At 37.5% G+C, this 19,510-nt stretch overlaps 1 protein-coding gene across 2 annotated transcripts in view; it reads left to right on the plus strand.

Moving 5' to 3' along the window:
* Positions 1-7,284, plus strand: part of ZNHIT6 (zinc finger HIT-type containing 6) — a 55,764-nt gene extending 48,480 nt beyond the window's left edge. The window contains exons 9-10 of one of the 2 annotated variants that reach the window (XM_001142619.7): positions 2,120-2,244; positions 5,985-7,284. In XM_001142619.7, the coding sequence (XP_001142619.1) occupies positions 2,120-2,244; positions 5,985-6,025 (166 nt within the window). In that variant the 3' untranslated portion in view covers positions 6,026-7,284. Of the gene's footprint in view, positions 1-2,119; positions 2,245-5,984 lie in introns of those variants that run through there. The other variant, XR_010153390.1, reaches the window with a different exon arrangement.
* Positions 7,285-19,510: the final 12,226 nt, after the last annotated feature.

Below are 19,510 nucleotides of genomic sequence, written 5' to 3' on the forward strand. Positions count from 1 at the left end.
AGAGAAATAATGTTTAAAAGATGTGAAGCATTTAATCCTTGAATGCTGGAAACACTTTTAAAGTATTGTAAGTACATCTGTATTACATTACACACAGGGAAAAGAATGTATGAATTCTATGATCTGTGGGCACTAAGGTGGCTGGTTTAGAAAAACAGTATTTTGCATTTCAGGTTTCTTTTCAACATAAAGAATATTCTGCAATTTTAAAATGAATAATTCCAGGCTGGGGTGTGTTGTCAGGGAAGCATAAGTAAAGTTTTGGTTTTATAGTTGTTCTCTAACTTTAGTAAGCTTGGCTCTGCATTTTGTTAAGCACTTTTATATTTTTCCTGATTTGAAAACGATTGCGTGAGACAAACTCAGAACATGGAGAAATCACTACATCACATTTCTTAATGAGTGTCCTGCATGTCTTACTCAGCTATGATTATGGTGCAGATAATTTTTTACTGATTAAGAAATACCAAAGTTTGTGAATGATTTACTCTTAAAATTACAGCAAATTTAAATGTATCCCAATGATAACCTCACTCTTGATCACTTGTGTTCCAGTGTGCTTTTTTGAGCAGGAGATAAAAGGATGGAGTTACAGCCATTAGGCTGGATCTCATGAGATATGTGTTTTGCATGTGAATATCACCTGTCATTGGTAGAGATGAATAAAAATGCTGGAGAACTTCTGCACTGGACTGGTTGACATGTTCTCAGCTTTTTCTTCTTTGACATGAAATGACATTAACATGTCAACATATTCTCATATGTACCCGCTAGTGAGCTAGCTAGAATTCCACCCCTTTCACTCCCACCCCAGAAAGCAAGCAAGAATGAATGTTCTGGGGATGCATTTTCAGTCACCTCAAACTTATTTTTTTAAAGTAATGATTTGAGAATTTCATACTTTAATGACCATTAGCATCTAATTACCTGTGACACATTTGGCAGCTATGTCACGATAAACTATGTATTTCTTAAATTTTACATGGCAATATAAATTTCTGGAAACCAGTTATAATTAGAATAATTGACTTTTTTCCAAAAGCCAATTTTGTAACCAGTTATTTTATTGCCATGTTACTAGAAATTGTCATAAGGTGATTGGTTGTCTTTAAGGCTCAAAATAAATATATTTGAGGAATTTGAATAGTTAGCTCATCATTCTTTTATTCAAGAAAAATAACAACATAAATATTATTATTATTTTATTTTTTTATTTTTTTGAGGCAGAGTTTCACTCTTCTTGCCCAGGCTGGAGTGCAGTGGCACGATCTTGGCTTACTGCAACCTCCGCCTCCTGGATTCAAGCGATTCTCCCACCTCAGCCTCCCGAGTAGCTGTGATTACAGGCATGCGCCACCACGCCGAGCTAATTTTGTATTTTTAGTAGAGATGGGGATTCTTCATGTTGGTCACGCTGGTCTCAAACTCCCAACCTCAGGTGATCCACCCACCTTGACCTCCCAAAGTGCTGGGATTACAGGTGTGAGCCACCATGCCCGGCCAACATAAATATTATATAAAAGTCTTTAACTACTTCTTGGTATGAAAATTGATAACTTGTAGGCTAGTCGTGGTGGCTCATGCCTGTAATCCCAGCACTTTGGGAGGCCAAGGCAGGCAGATTACGAGGTCAGGAGATCGAGACCATCCCAGCTAACACTGTGAAACCCCGTCTCTACTAAAAATACAAAAAAAAATTAGCCAGGCATGGTGGCACGCACCTATAGTCCCAGCTACTTGGGAGGCTGAAGCAGGAGAATTGCTTGAGCCTGGGAGATGGAGGTTGCAGTGAGCCGAGATTGTGCCACTGCACTCCAGCCTGGGCAACAAAGCGAGACTCCATATCAAAAAAAGAAAAAGAAAATTGGTAACTTGTTCTAGAGCTTTCCTAATGTCAGAATATTTGATTTTTTTAATTTAGTTTTAGAACCTCTATAATAATAGCTCTTGTACCTGCCTTTCTTAGAATGTATTAAACTTATTATGCTATAAGGAAGTAACTACTGAATTGTCATCACCTTTAAAAAATTTTTAATGTAAAATACTCTCATATATTTATCTATTAGTAATTTTGAATATTAAGAGTGTTTCCTGGTTTTTTGTTTTTTTTATTAATAAGATATTATGAACTAGATCCTTATAAAAGTCTCCTAGACAATTTGAGGAACAAAGTGATCATTGAGTATCCAACATTACATGTGGTATTGAAAGGATCCAATAATGACATGAAAGTTCTTCACCAAGGTAAGTGTAAATTTGTTTCTGTAATGCTTAGAATAGCTTTAGAGAAACCAAAGCAAAATATGTCCACCCTTATTTCTTTATATGTGTTTTCCCACTATATTTACACACTTACAGGATCTATTCTATAGCTACAGTTAATGTGAAGAACCAGGTAAATGCGATGCTGCTACTCTTCTGTTTCTAAGAGCGTATAATCTTATAAAACCAATTTTAAGTGAATAAATCAAATTGAATGGCTATAAAAGGACTTTTTTTTAGCATGGGGTTCTATGTATTTTTTTGTCTTTTTTTAAGCTAATAGTCTTTAAGTAACTGTCCATGATCACGTACATTTACTCCATAGTTAAGACTTTAGACATTTCTAAAATGAGGGATTACAAAACATTTTTAGTTGACAATGAAAATGTTGAATGGTTAAAAAAAAAAAAAGCCTAGTATCCTACCTTATAGAAGGAGAAAATGTTGCAAGGAACATTATATTTAAAAATTTGGCAGCATTTAGAATAAGTTAATGCCATTGCCTTTACCCTTTATCTCCTTTTCTAAACCCACTGGTTTTATTTTCTCTGATTTTGTTTCTCTGATTTTGTGATATAGGGAAGTACTAGAACTGGAAAAAAATGTACATAAAAGTTTAGTACATAAAATGACTCATCTATATTTGTAACTGCTGATTAAAGTAAACTAACTGTGTTTCTGAATGCAAGATTTTAGAGGATGAGTAAAATTTAGTCACTACCTTTAAGAAGTGAGGAAGATTACCCACCTTAATCCAAAACTATTACATAGCACTTTCAACGAAAAGAATTACAGATACAGGCCAGGTTTTGTTGTAACAAACTCCAGAGGAGCATAGAATCTTTGTCGTGGATTGATACTATTTTTTAAGTAGTATTTGAAATGGGTAGTTTAAGTTTTATTGTTATACCAGCATTACAGGCTGTAAGATGCAGTAACCTATATTGTAAGGTATTCTCTGTTGTGCATAGTGTTTTTTCTTTGCAAAAATTAATAGAAAAAAATTGTTTTTCAAAGTGGCCAAAATTTTATCAGTGCTACAACTTGAAACCAGATTTTAGTTAGCAAACATGATGTTTCTAATAATAAATTATGGGCCTCTAAATCTTATTTTTATTCTTGACATTAATATTTTTCACAATTTGAAAATTTTTTTTCTCAGAATAAATTAGGAATTTTAGTTTTAAATGGCCAGTTTCACTTTGTTTAAGCTTTGTATTATGTTGTTTTTTTCTTAATAAATTCACAGTGCTCTCTCAAATGTTGGTTTTGGGAAAAGTTGTTTAGTAATGTAGGTTAGTAGCTAGGGCAAACATCTTCTGTATAAATAAACAGCACACACAGCTCTCCTTTCACCTTGTTTAGGAATGTACATTCAAGTAAGGCTTCCTGTAATGAATCAATAAGAAAAGACTACTTTACTAGCGTACTGGGAGCCTTACTGAGTAAAATTTGCTATTTTTCTGGTGGATATATGATGTTTGACTTATTTACAGGAACACAAATGACTCATGCTTTTAGTACAGAGGATTATTTAGAACTGTGTTAGCAAAGAACTAAAAGTATCTGACAGGATTTTAAAACCATACCAGTTTTGTCACGTCGTAAGTACACACACCTTAAAAGTAATGCCCAGGTCTTCCTGTACATGCATTTCTTTCTGTAAGTACTTCAAGGTGTCTGTTTCTTTATACATTCTCACAGCATCAGATATTTTGCAGGGTGATACCTTGATGAGGGAAGGGGATTATGTAAGAAGAGGGCATTTTCTTTGGAAAGCCTTAAAATTCCTTCCCTCTCTGGAGGTAAAAAAGTTGGATTTTGATCCTGAGTTCATAGTACAAGTTGTCTCTTTCCTAATTTGGGGGTACATGTGTTTCTGGTCTGGGATTCAGTAGTTCCCACACCTGATGGTTGTTCTAATATTTGTTATGATTGCAGATTGCCGTAATTTTTTGAGTCTGCCTATATTAATCAGCAGTAGCCAAGATTTTGTTTGTTTGTTGCTTTTCAGTAATGGAAAAGGTTAACTGGAAAAGATAGAGCTATTTAGATACTCCACTAGATCGGAGATGCTAAGTGCTGATTACCTACCTTATATCAATCCAGTGGGAAGTGCTCAGAATGGTGTAACTTGCTTCACAGGCTGTTATTAGACGAGCAGATTTAGATGAGGGAGAAAAGCATGCTGCATTTCAATCTAAGGAAAAAAGAATGGAACCCTATTCAAAGAAGAAAACTGGGCACCTTCAATAGGCAAAGAAAGGGGAAAATGTCCCCATACTACTACAAATCTTTATTAATTTAGAAATGTCAGCAAAATAAACTTTTTGATGTTCTAGTGTAACTCAAGATTAGAAAATGCCTCAGAGAAGGAATCCAACCCAAAATTGATTACTGGAATTAGTGAAAATACCTGGCATAGCAGCTACTCATATATCAGTCTCTTATTGGGCCAGTAAATCTTTCATCCATTCTCCCTCGCTCACCTTTCCTCATTCTTCCTTACTTCTCTTTTCTTTCTTTTCCTTTTGCAGGGAGAGAGAGGAGGATTTTTGGCACTGGAACAAACATGTAAAAGTTATTATACAATAGATGCTAAAATAGAGTTTACCTGAAGTACAGAGACAGCCAGAGAAGGAAAAAAACTTTTAATATCATGGAGGCACTGGATGGACTGCTAAAGTTCATAAAATTTCACAAAGATTGGGATGATATCTTGGATGGAACTTATTTCAGTGCCTTACTCTTAGAAAGGGCTCAGTAAACACCATTGTGGTTGCTGGTACAATCTGAAGTCTAGGTACAACAGCAAACCCCAGGGAACTTGTCAGTTGGAATATGAGGCAGTTCCAGGTGTGTGCTTCTAGCATCAGCTTTTATAAGCTGTGGTCCCTTGAGCATTTGCTCTGCCTCTCTCAGCTTTATTTTTCTTATCTACTCAGTGGAGATAACAGCTATAAGCCTCAAAATAACCTATATTTTACCATGACAATTTTTAAAGAGTTACTACCTATTATTTCCTTTTAGCTTCACAAGACCATGAAATAGAACACTTACTCCAGTTCCCATTTTGCAGATTTAGGGAAAAAACACTAAAAGGCAGAATGATTTGCAGTTACATTGATTCAGCAAACATACTCTAAATTGTGAGGGTAGATACAGAGAAGAAAGGTCGAGTTTCTGTCCTCCAGGAACTCTCAGTTTAGTGAGTGAGTCATAGTTAGTCTTGCTTGCTCTAAGCAAGACGGGTGTCAGAGGAGCTCCATTTCTGTTCTTCTTTCCTGTGAAAGGAAGGAGATGGCGATTAGCTAGTCTTCTGTCACTCCACATTCACTCAACATATACTGACCCTCAATTAAGTTTAAAAAAAAATCATGGAAAAAATTTATTCTAACCACAAGTGGCTGGCCAGGATAATAGTGATCTATTCAGTGGCATGAATATGGATCATAACCACATTGTGAAGTGACCATTCCCAAGTCTTCCACAGAGTCAGGAAAGATGTTACCTCACAAAATATAATTGCCACTTTCAGACATCATTTCTCTATTTATTGTGGCCAGAATTGTATATCCTAGCTGCCTGGGACATGATGCGGTTTGTGTGTCCCTGTGAGCAGTGCTTTTGCTGTACATCAGAAGGAGGGAGAGAAGAGGGACAGAGCAACCTAAACAGAAAAGTATAAACACTTGACTGTATGTTTACTTATTTTTTTCTAGTGAAGAGTGAATCTACCAAGAACCTTGGCAATGAAAATTGAGCATTTTTTCTGGAAGAAGAAAGTGAAAACTTCCAGACAGCTGCAGCAGACTCTGCATTGATGGGCTGTTGGCTGATTGGGGTATTGTCAATGGGTGATTGGAATTTTTTCTTTGTATGAAAAATAAGCTTAACTCTTTTAAAAAATGTATTTTATAGCCTCTTGAATTAATTGACTTGTAAGACCCGTTTATTCATATTAAGAACTCTCCTTTGCACTTGATCAGCATAGTACTTATTAGGCCCTGGCTTTTTAATATGCTTAATTGCTTAATTCCATAAACTGAAAACTTTTTTTTTCTTTTTTCTTTCTTTTTTTTTTTTTTTTTGAGATGGGGTCTTGGAGTGCAAGTGGTATGAGCATAGCTTCCTCAAATTCCTGGGCTCGAATGGTCCTCTCACTGCAGCCTCCCAACAGGCTGGTACCACCACACTCAGCTAATTTTTTTGTTGTTGTTGTTTTTGGTAGAGACAGGGTTGCGCTCTTTCGCCCAGGCTGGTCTCAAATTCATGGCCTCAAGCAATCCTTCCACCTCAGACTCCAAAGCATTGGGATTACAGGCATCAGCCACCACGCCTGGCCTTGAACATTTTTTATTTGTTAATTTCATGCGTGACCAAACCCAAGGATCACCCATGTCAACCACAAAGTTGGCATTCCCTTTAGTAGAACCTCACTAAACGGAAAGGCTGTACAACGCACTGTCTAGCCACAGGAGAACTAATCTTCTATCAGTTGCCCTTTCTTCTTTGGAGTTTTTATGTAACTTACCCTTGTGAGACAAGTTTTCTACTTGAGAAACTCCTAGTACAATGTCTTATACTAGAAGCCTGGATAAATACTATTGACTACTGTTTCTTATATTCACTTCAGAAAATCAGTGGCTCCACATTGTTTGAGCCATTAGTGATAACAAATTTGGATCTACTTACTCAAGTCTTATGAATTCTGTGCCTTTCATCACATTCCTAGCCCACTCTCATCATTACTGCAGAAGGGTGTTGTGATGACCAGTTTTATACTGTGTTTTGATATGTCCAGCAATAACTTAAAGAAAAAAAAAACTGGGAACTCTTCAACATGTTATTGGAACATATATGTATGTATTAATGTATATACATGGCTTAACTTATACGTTATGGCAGCTCTGTATACAGTTTGATCTCATGTACTGAAAAAAAATTCTTAATTTTATTGGAGTTTATACCACTTTGAAACTGCAATATGACTGTAAGAGAGTAAAAAGATTGTTACATCTATATTGTATGTGTGTACTTAATGGTTAAAAAGCAATGATAAAACTGGACATTAATGAAATTGATTTTTAGTTACAGTTGGAATAAGTTTTTTACCAAAAAGAAACCAGAGACGTTAGTTAAGGAGACTTAAAAAGATCTGAAATATGAAAAGAGAATGAGAAGATGAGCAGAAGATAAATTTGTGGGACACAAGTATAACTTGGGGTAGAAACTGGAGAAGAGAATCGAAAAACAATAATGCCAGAAAGACCCTTGGTATGAAAGTACTAATGGAATGTGATTCATAGAAAGTTCATAGAAAGTGAGCCCTTGCAACTTAAGAAACATACATACATATATATTTATAATCTCTAAAGCAACATCAGGAATCTTCTAATATATGATAAAGAATTTGTGTAGAATTACGTTGTTCACAGTATTATTGGAGAGACAAATAAGATTTCAAGGAATTCATTTATAATCAAAAGTGATCTATATTTCTGTTTTGGTACCAGTACCATGCTGTTTTGGTTACTGTAGCCTTGTATAGTTTGAAGTCAGGTAGTGTGATGCCTCCAGCTTTGTTCTTTTGGCTTAGGATTGACTTGGTGATGCGGGCTCTCTTTTGGTTCCATATGAACTTTAAAGTAGTTTTTTCCAATTCTGTGAAGAAAGTCATTGGTAGCTTGATGGGGATGGCATTGAATCTGTAAATTACCTTGGGCAGTATGGCCATTTTCACGATATTGATTCTTCCTACCCATGAGCAAGGAATGTTCTTCCATTTGTTTGTGTCCTCTTTTATTTCCTTGAGCAGTGGTTTGTAGTTCTCCTTGAAGAGGTGCTTCACATCCCTTGTAAGTTGGATTCCTAGGTATTTTATTCTCTTTGAAGCAATTGTGAATGGGAGTTCACTCATGATTTGGCTCTCTGTTTGTCTGTTGTTGGTGTATAAGAATGCTTGTGATTTTTGTACATTGATTTTGTATCCTGAGATTTTGCTGAAGTTGCTTATCAGCTTAAGGAGATTTTGGGCTGAGACGATGGGGTTTTCTAGATAAACAATCATGTCGTCTGCAAACAGGGACAATTTGACTTCCTCTTTTCCTAATTGAATACCCTTTATTTCCTTCTCCTGCCTGATTGCCCTGGCCAGAACTTCCAACACTATGTTGAATAGGAGTGGTGAGAGAGGGCATCCCTGTCTTGTGCCAGTTTTCAAAGGGAGTAGATCAATGGAACAGAACAGAGCCCTCAGAAATAACGCCGCTTACCTACAACTATCTGATCTTTGACAAACCTGAGAAAAACAAGCAATGGGGAAAGGATTCCCTATTTAATAAATGGTGCTGGGAAAACTGGCTAGCCATATGTAGAAAGCTGAAACTGGATCCCTTCCTTACACCTTATGCAAAAATCAATTCAAGATGGATTAAAGATTTAAACGTTAGACCTAAAACCATAAAAACCCTAGAAGAAAACCTAGGCATTACCATTCAGGACATAGGCGTGGGCAAGGACTTCATGTCCAAAACACCAAAAGCAATGGCAACAAAAGCCAAAATTGACAAATGGGATCTAATTAAACTAAAGAGCTTCTGCACAGCAAAAGAAACTACCATCAGAGTGAATAGGCAACCTACAACATGGGAGAAAATTTTCGCAACCTACTCATCTGACAAAGGGCTAATATCCAGAATCTACAATGAACTCAAACAAATTTACAAGAAAAAAACAACCCCATCAAAAAGTGGGCGAAGGACATGAACAGGCACTTCTCAAAAGAAGACATTTATGCAGCCAAAAAACACATGAAAAAATGCTCATCATCACTGGCCATCAGAGAAATGCAAATCAAAACCACTATGAGATATCATCTCACATCAGTTAGAATGGCAATCATTCAAAAGTCAGGAAACAACAGGTGCTGGAGAGGATGTGGAGAAATAGGAACACTTTTACACTGTTGGTGGGACTGTAAACTAGTTCAACCATTGTGGAAGTCAGTGTGGCGATTCCTCAGGGATCTAGAACTAGAAATACCATTTGACCCAGCCATCCCATTACTGGGTATATACCCAAATGACTATAAATCATGCTGCTATAAAGACACATGCACACATATGTTTATTGCGGCATTATTCACAATAGCAAAGACTTGGAACCAACCCAAATGTCCAACAATGATAGACTGGATTAAGAAAATGTGGCACATATACACCATGGAATACTATGCAGCCATGAAAAATGATGAGTTCATGTCCTTTGTAGGGACATGGATGAAATTGGAAACCATCATTCTCAGTAAACTATCGCAAGAACAAAAAACCAAACACCGCATATTCTCACTCATAGGTGGGAATTGAACAATGAGATCACATGGACACAGGAAGGGGAATATCATACTCTGGGGACTGTGGTGGGGAGGGGGGAGGGGGGAGGGATAGCATTGGGAGATATACCTAATGCTAGATGACGAGTTAGTGGGTGCAGCGCACCAGCATGGCACATGTATACATATGTAACTAACCTGCACAATGTGCACATGTACCCTAAAACTTAAAGTATAATAAAAAAAAAAACAAAAAATATAATCAAAAGTGAAATGTGTCTTCTTGAAACCAGCAAGAAATAGATGAATTGAGTGAAACGTGTTGTTATTAGGAAAAGTGGGATAAAGTATACAAAAAGAACATGCGATCTGAATATGAGAGTGGATAGGAATTTTTTGACAGTGAAATCTGTTATGATGTAGTCTCATTTCCAAGAAAAGTCTTGAGTTCCATCCCCCCTTCTGAATTTAAATTGAAACCTGGACAAAAAACAAACTATCCTGTAGTTTCCACTGCTCAGGAGGAAAAAAAGAAATCTATATTATCTAATGCATCTTTGCCATCTTTATTTTCTAGAATTCTATTAGACTTTTCAATTATAGGCTATTAGGAAAGAATATAACTCTTAGAATTCCCCTAAATATAATTATCAATTCATTTGATTAATATGCACATTTTTTCCCATAAGATTTACAATATACGTGTGTTTTAGTGAATTACCAATGGCTTGGAGAGAATGAAATTGGAATAATTAACTGAAAACCCTAGATGTTTGTAGCATTGAGACCCAATATCTTTTTGGAGGCCCTCTCCGTGTTAGCTTATTGACAAATTCTGGTGTGTAAACAAACTCCTTGACCCATGTTAAGTTCAGCATCCTGCATTTTGTTCATGAATCACATTTTAAAAGGAGAAAAGCTCCACCTGGTTTTCTTTATTTTTTTAAACAGTGATTTCAAAGAGAAGATAGGCCTTTCATAATTGCTAATTATACATATAGGATTAATAGTCATAAATTATAGTAAATAAAACTTGTACCTATTCCTTTTATACATATGAATTGGCTAGGCACAGTGGCTCACAGCTGTAATCCCAGCACTTTGGGAGGCTGAGGCGGGCGGATCACAAGGTCAGGTGTTTGAGACTAGCCTGGCCAACATGGCAAAACCCTGTGTCTACTAAAAATACAAAAATTAGCCAGGCGTGGTGGCAGGCACCTGTAATTCCAGCTACTCAGGAAGCTGGGGCACGAGAATCACTTGAACCCTGGTGGCAGAGTTTTCAGTGAGCTGAGATTGTTCCACTGCACTCCTGGGCACTGCCTGGGTGACAGAATGAGACTCTGCCTCAAAAAAAAAAAAGTTATTAAAAATAGATATTTAAGATTCCAAAATGTAGTTGATCCAGTTTGTTTCCCTGTAGCAAGTAGTGGGATTTGGGTTTCATGACATATAATAAAATGTTAATCACATAACTATAATGCCAACAATTTTCTTTATACATTTTTGTTTAATTAGGTTGACATATACTTTGTGTTATACCTTATTTCATGTTACTAAATTTTACATAAAGATGCTGGTCTATTTTTATTTAATCATATACTGTTATGGTTTGAATATCGTTTGTTCCTACCAAAACTCATGTTGAAATTAGATTCCCCATGTGCTAGTGTTGGGAGGCAGAGCCTAATGGAAGGTGTTTGGGTCATGGGAGCAGATAGATCCCACATGAATAAACTAATGCCCTCCTACTGGGGTGAGTGAGTTCTCATTCTTGCTGTCGTGAGAATGGATTAGTTCTCACAAGCAAGGGTTACTAAAGAGTCTGGCTTTCTTGATTTTCTCCTTTTTGCCTCCTCCCTTCCCATGTGATCTCTTTGCACATGCCTACTCCCCTTTCACTTTGTACCAAGAGTGGAAGCAACATGAGACCCTCACCAGATACAGCTGCCCAATCTTGAGCCTTCCAGCCACCAGAATCATGAGCCAAATAAAACTCTTTTTAAAAATAAGTTACCCAGTCTTAGATATTCTATTATAGCAACACAAAATGGACTAAGCTGTACTCTGTTGCATTAAAATGTGTTGTTTATTTGCAAGTGACAAAAACTCAAAATAGTATCAGCATGAAGGGCAGTTCATTGGCTTATATACAGGGAAGTCCAGGCAATGACTGGGTCCTGGGTCCAAACATAGAAAGCAGTCATCTTGCCATCCTACACACTTGGCTCTGATTATTTTCTTCTTTATGGATTGGTTTTCTTTTCAGATTTTCCCTTTGGGGATATTCTGTATGGGATGAGGAGCAGTGAGGTGAGAGGATGGTGGATAACAGCAATTGACATTTTCAGCTTACCGTAGCACAGCAAGGCTGAAAGCTTTTATAAAGCAAGCTATGTAAAATTTTGGAGAAGTACTTTTATTTTGCCCAGATTGGATCACATTCCGTTCCTGAGCTAATCAAGAGAGGAATTCACCCAAAGGAGGGGGAAATTTTTAGAAGAAAGCCAGAATGTAGGGAGCAGGTGAGGAAAGGTAGTTACTGGGAATACGAAAGTAACACATTCATTGCACCCTATTTGAATTTGAGTAGCAAGAAGTTTCTGATTTGTACTAACAGAAGGAGTAAAGTTCAGATTTAATCTGCAAGTCTTCATTGTTTTTAACTAGAGATTTTAATCTCTGCTTGTTATTGCTACTTTGAGTTGCCATTATAGGTTTTTGGATTTTTTTTTTTAATGCCATCCATTTTTATTTGACATCATGTTGTTTCTAGTTTGAGCAGATGCACATAGCATATGTTTCCATTACCAATTTGGAAATTTTTCCCAGTGGCATCAGCATTTGAGAGATACTGATTTTGAAATTAGAGTACTAGGGGAAAATACTTCAAAAATGAAGACTACTTAAATAAAAATTGGCTTTAAATAAACCTTTGGGGATCTGTACTTGACTAAAAAGTATTTTCTTTAAACTTTGGTCTTCGAAAACTAAAGTGTGTGTGCATGTGTTCATTAAAATGACCTATAACATGAACATTTTCCATACTGGAGTGTGATGAACTGTACTCATTTTGAACTTTAGAACCAAATGCATCCTTTAGCATTTCATGAGCTGCTATATAATTCTATTTCCAGTTTTATTTTCTTGCCAAATAAAGTACCAAAGCTCAGCCTGATATTTGGTAACCCCTGACTTGGTCCCAGCCTAATTTTACAGCTTGCTTACTCTCTCATTCACTCTCCTTTTCAAACTGCTTCAGTCACATAAAACATCAAGGACCAATTTCATTCTGCATGTGGGTATACAGTTTTCCCAGCATCATTTATTGAAGAGATTATTTTTTCCTCATTATGTCTTGGTAGCCTTGTCAAAGATAGTTGCATGGGTTTATTTCTGGGATCTAATCTGTTCCTTTGGTCTATGTGTCTTTTTATGGAGAACAATGCTGTTTTGATTACTATAGCTTTGTAATATATTTTGAAGTTGGGTGGTGTGATGCCTTCAGCTTGTTCTTTTTGCTTTGGCCACTCAAGCTCCTTGGTGGTTCCATCAAATTTTAGAATCATCTTTTTCTATTTCTGTGGAAAAAAAAGGCATTGGAATTTTTATTAGGATTACATTGGATCTGTAGATTACCTTGGGTAGTATGGAAATTTTAACAAAATTCTTTCAATTCATGAACATGGTACATCTTTCCATTTATCTGTATCTTCAGCTTCTTGCATCGATGGCTTGTAGGTTTCAGTAAACAGATTTTTCACTTCCTTGGTTAAATTTATTTCTAAGTATTCTATTGTTTTTGATATTTCTTTTTCAAACAGTTTATTGTTAGCATGTAGAAACACAACTGATTTTTTTTGCCAGGCACAGAGGCTTACACCTGTAATCCCAGCACGTTCGGAGGCCGAGGCAGATGGATCACAAGGTCAGGAGATCGAGACCATCCTGGCTAACATGGTGAAACCCCGTCTCTACTAAAAATACAAAAAATTTGCCAGGCGTGGTAGCAGGTGCCTGTAGTCCCAGGTACTCGGGAGGTTGAGGCAGGAGAATGGCGTGAACCTGGGAGGCGGAGCTTCCAGTGAGCCGAGATCATGCCACTGCACTCCAGCCTGGGTGACAGAGTGAGACTCCGTCTCAAAAAAAAAAAAAAAACACACAACTGATTTTTGTATATTGATTTTGTATCTTACAACTGTATTGAATGTATTAGTTCTAACAGTTTTTGGTGGAGTCTTTTGGGTTTTCCATATCATGTCACCTGCAAACATACTATTTTGCTTCTTCCTTACTGATTTGAATTCCTTTTATTTTTCTTGACTGATTGCTAAGGCTAGGCCTTCCAGTACTATGTTGAATAGAACTGGTGAGAGTGGGGACCCTTGTCTTGTTCCTGATCTTAGCAAAAAAAGATTTCAGCTTTTCACTGTTGATTATGGTGTTAGCTATAGCCTTAACACATATGGCCTTTATTATGTTAAGATACATTCATTTCATACCTAATTTGTTGAGAGTCTTTATCATGAAAGGATGTTGAATTTCGTCACATGCTTTTTCTTTTTATTTTATTTTATTATTATTATACTTAAAGTTATAGGGTACATGTGCACAATGTGCAGGTTAGTTACATATGTATACATGTGCCATGCTGGTGTGCTGCACCCATTAACTCGTTATTTAGCATTAGGTATATCTCCTAAAGCTATCCCTCCCCCCTCCCCCCTCCCCCCACCCCACAACAGTCCCCAGAGTGTGATGTTCCCCTTCCTGTGTCCATGTATTCTCATTGTTCAGTTCCCACCTATGAGTGAGAATATGGGGTGTTTGGTTTTTTGTTCTTGCGGTAGTTTACTGAGAATGATGATTTCCAATTTCATCCATGTCCCTACAAAGGACGTGAACTCATCATTTTTTATGGCTGCATAGTTTTCCATGGTGTATATGTGCCACATTTTCTTAATCCAGTCTATCATTGTTGGACATTTGGGTTGGTTCCAAGTCTTTGCTATTGTGAATAATGCCGCAATAAACATATGTGTGCATGTGTCTTTATAGCAGCATGATTTATAGTCCTTTGGGTATATACCCAGTAATGGGATGGCTGGGTCAAATGGTATTTCTAGTTCTAGATCCCTGAGGAATCGCCACACTGACTTCCACAAGGGTTGAACTAGTTTACAGTCCCACCAACAGTGTAAAAGTGTTCCTATTTCTCCACATCCTCTCCAGCACCTGTTGTTTCCTGACTTTTTAATGATCACCATTCTAACTGGTGTGAGATGGTATCTCATTGTGGTTTTGATTTGCATTTCTCTGATGACCAGTGATGATGAGCATTTTTTCGTGTGTTTTTTGGATGCATAAATGTCTTCTTTTGAGAAGTATCTGTTCATGTCCTTCGCCCACTTTTTGATGGGGTTGTTTGTTTTTTTCTTGTAAATTTGTTTGAGTTCATTGTAGATTCTGGATATTAGCCCTTTGTCAGATGAGTAGGTTGCGAAAATTTTCTCCCATTTTGTAGGTTGCCTGTTCACTCTGATGGTAGTTTCTTTTGTCGTGCAGAAGCTCTTTAGTTTAATTAGATCCCATTTGTCAATTTTGGCTTTTGTTGCCATTGCTTTTGGTGTTTTAGACATGAAGTCCTTGCCCATGCCTATGTCCTGAATGGTAATGCCTAGGTTTTCATCTAGGGTTTTTATGGTTTTAGGTCTAACGTTTAAGTCTTTAATCCATCTTGAATTGATTTTTGTATAAGGTGTAAGGAAGGGATCCAGTTTCAGCTTTCTACATATGGCTAGCCAGTTTTCCCAGCACCATTTATTAAATAGGGAATCCTTTCCCCATTGCTTGTTTTTCTCAGGTTTGTCAAAGATCAGATAGTTGTAGATACGTGGCATTATTTCTGAGGGCTCTGTTCTGTTCCATTGATCTATATCTCTGTTTTGGTACCAGTACCATGCTGTTTTGGTTACTGTAGCCTTGTAGTATAGTTTGAAGTCAGGTAGTGTGATGCCTCCAGCTTTGTTCTTTTGGCTTAGGATTGACTTGGTGATGCGGGCTCTTTTTTGGTTCCATATGAACTTTAAAGTAGTTTTTTCCAATTCTTTGAAGAAAGTCATTGGTAGCTCGATGGGGATGGCATTGAATCTGTAAATTACCTTGGGCAGTATGGCCATTTTCACGATATTGATTCTTCCTACCTATGAGCATGGAATGTTCTTCCATTTGTTTGTATCCTCCTTTATTTCATTGAGCAGTGGTTTGTAGTTCTCCTTGAAGAAGTCCTTCACGTCCCTTGTAAGTTGGATTCCTAGGTATTTTATTCTCTTTGAAGCAATTGTGAATGGGAGTTCACTTATTATTTGGCTCTCTGTTTGTCTGTTATTGGTGTATAAGAATGCTTGTGATTTTTGTACATTGATTTTGTGTCCTGAGACTTTGCTGAAGTTGCTTATCAGCTTAAGGAGATTTTGGGCTGAGACAATGGGGTTTTCTAGATATACAATCATGTCATCTGCAAACAGGGACAATTTGACTTCCTCTTTTCCTAATTGAATACCCTTTATTTCCTTCTCCTGCCTAATTGCCCTGGCCAGAACTTCCAACACTATGTTGAATAGGAGTGGTGAGAGAGGGCATCCCTGTCTTGTGCCAGTTTTCAAAGGGAATGCTTCCAGTTTTTGCCCATTCAGTATGATATTCGCTGTGGGTTTGTCATAGATAGCTTTTATTATTTTGAGATACGTCCCATCAATACCTAATTTATTGAGAGTTTTTAGCATGAAGGGTTGTTGAATTTTGTCAAAGGCCTTTTCTGCATCTATTGAGATAATCATGTGGTTTTTGTCTTTGATTCTGTTTATATGCTGGATTACATTTATTGATTTGCATATATTGAACCAGCCTTGCATCCCAGGGATGAACCCCCTTGATCATGGTGGATAAGCTTTTTGATGTACTGCTGGATTTGGTTTGCCAGTATTTTATTGAGGATTTTTGCATCAATGTTCATCAAGGATATTGGTCTAAAATTCTCTTTTTTTGTTGTGTCTCTGCCAGGCTTTGTTATCAGGATGATGCTGGCCTCATAAAATGAGTTACGGAGGATTCCCTCTTTTTCTATTGATTGGAATAGTTTCAGAAGGAATGGTACCAGTTCCTCCTTGTACCTCTGGTAGAATTCAGCTATGAGTCCATCTGGTCCTGGACTCTTTTTGGTTGGTAAGCTATTGATCATTGCCACAATTTTGGAGCCTGTTATTGGTCTATTCAGGGATTCAACTTCTTCCTGGTTTAGTCTTGGGAGGGTGTATGTGTCGAGGAATTTACCCATTTCTTCTAGATTTTCTAGTTTATTTGCGTAGAGGTGTTTGTAGTATTCTCTGATGGTAGTTTGTATTTCTGTGGGATCGGTGGTGATATCCCCTTTATCATTTTTTATTGCGTCTATTTGATTCTTCTCTCTTTTCTTCTTTATTAGTCTTGCTAGCGGTCTATCAATTTTGTTGATCCTTTCAAAAAACCAGCTCCTGGATTCATTAATTTTTTGAAGGGTTATTTGTGTCTCTATTTCCTTCAGTTCTGCTCTGATTTTAGTTATTTCTTGCCTTCTGCTAGCTTTTGAATGTGTTTGCTCTTGCTTTTCTAGTTCTTTTAATTGTGATGTTAGGGTGTCAATTTTGGATCTTTCCTGCTTTCTCTTCTGGGCATTTAGTGCTATAAATTTCCCTCTACACACTGCTTTGAATGCATCCCAGAGATTCTGGTATGTTGTGTCTTTGTTCTCATTGGTTTCAAAGAACATCTTTATTTCTGCCTTCATTTTGTCATGTACCCAGTAGTCATTCAGGAGCAGGTTTTTCAGTTTCCATGTAGTTGAGCAGTTTTGAGTGAGTTTCTTAATCCTGAGTTCTAGTTTGATTGCACTGTGGTCTGAGAGACAGTTTGTTATAATTTCCGTTCTTTTACATTTGCTGAGGAGAGCTTTACTTCCAACTATGTGGTCAATTTTGGAATAGGTGTGGTGTGGTGCTGAAAAAAATGTATATTCTGTTGATTTGGGGTGGAGAGTTCTGTAGATGTCTATTAGGTCTGCTTGGTGCAGAGCTGAGTTCAATTCCTGGGTATCCTTGTTGACTTGCTGTCTCGTTGATCTGTCTAATGTTGACAGTGGGTTGTTGAAGTCTCCCATTATTATTGTGTGGGAGTCTAAGTCTCTTTGTAGGTCACTCAGGACTTGCTTTATGAATCTGGGTGCTCCTGTATTGGGTGCATATATATTTAGGATAGTTAGCTCTTGTTGAATTGATCCCTTTACCATTATGTAATGGCCTTCTTTGTCTCTTTTGATCTTTGTTAGTTTAAAGTCTGTTTTATCAGAGACTAGGAATGCTACCCCTGCCTTTTTTTGTTTTCCATTTGCTTGGTAGACCTTCCTCCATCCTTTTATTTTGAGCCTATGTGTGTCTCTGCATGTGAGATGGGTTTCCTGAATACAGCACACTGATGGGTCTTGACTCTTTATCCAATTTTCCAGTCTGTGTCTTTTAATTGGAGCATTTAGTCCATTTACATTTAAAGTTAATATTGTTATGTGTGAATTTGATCCTGTCATTATGATGTTAGCTGGTTATTTTGCTCGTTAGTTGAGGCAGTTTCTTCCTAGCCTCGATGGTCTTTACAATTTGGCATGATTTTGCAGCGGCTGGTACCGGTTGTTCCTTTCCAAGTTTAGTGCGTCCTTCAGGAGCTCTTTTAGGGCAGGCCTGGTGGTGACAAAATCTCTCAGCATTTGCTTGTCTGTAAAGTATTTTATTTCTCCTTCACTTATGAAGCTTAGTTTGGCTGGATATGAAATTCTAGGTTGAAAATTCTTTTCTTTAAGAATGTTGAATATTGGCCCCCACTCTCTTCTGGCTTGTAGAGTTTCTGCCGAGAGATCCGCTGTTAGTCTGATGGGCTTCCCTTTGTGGGTAACCCGACCTTTCTCTCTGGCTGCCCTTAACATTTTTTCCTTTATTTCAACTTTGGTGAATCTGACAATTATGTGTCTTGGAGTTGCTCTTCTCAAGGAGTATCTTTGTGGAGTTCTCTGTATTTCCTGAATCTGAATGTTGGCCTGCCTTGCTAGATTGGGGAAGTTCTCCTGGATAATATCCTGCAGAGTATTTTCCGACTTGGTTCCATTCTCCCCGTCACTTTCAGGTACACCAATCAGACGTAGATTTGGTCTTTTCACATAGTCCTATATTTCTTGGAGGCTTTATTCATTTCTTTTTATTCTTTTTTCTCTAAACTTCCCTTATCGCTTCATTTCATTCATTTCATCTTCCATCACTGATACCCTTTCTTCCAGTTGATCGCATCGGCTCCTGAGGCTTCTGTGTTCTTCACGTAGTTCTTGAGCCTTGGCTTTCAGCTCCATCAGCTCCTTTAAGCACCTCTCTGTATTGGTTATTCTAGTTATACATTCGTCTAAATTTTTTTCAAAGTTTTCAACTTCTTTGCCTTTGGTTTGAATTTCCTCCTGTAGCTTGGAGTAGTGATCGTCTGAAGCCTTCTTCTCTCAACTCATCAGTTATTCTCCATCCAGCTTTGTTCCATTGCTGGTGAGGAGCTGCGTTCCTTTGGAGGAGGAGAGGCGCTCTGCTTTTTAGAGTTTCCAGTTTTTCTGCTCTGTTTTTTCCCCATCTTTGTGTTTTTATCTACTTTTGGTCTTTGATGATGGTGATGTACAGATGGGTTTTTGGTGTGGATGTCCTTTCTGTTTGTTAGTTTTCCTTCTAGCAGACAGGACCCTCAGCTGCAGATCTGCTGGAGTTTGCTAGAGGTCCACTCCAGACCCTGTTTGCCTGGGTACTAGCAGCAGTGGCTACAGAACAGCGGTTTTCGTGAACCACGAATGCTGCTGTC

Source organism: Pan troglodytes, chromosome 1 (assembly GCF_028858775.2).
Source record: "Pan troglodytes isolate AG18354 chromosome 1, NHGRI_mPanTro3-v2.0_pri, whole genome shotgun sequence".
Classification (NCBI taxonomy): domain Eukaryota; kingdom Metazoa; phylum Chordata; class Mammalia; order Primates; family Hominidae; genus Pan; species Pan troglodytes.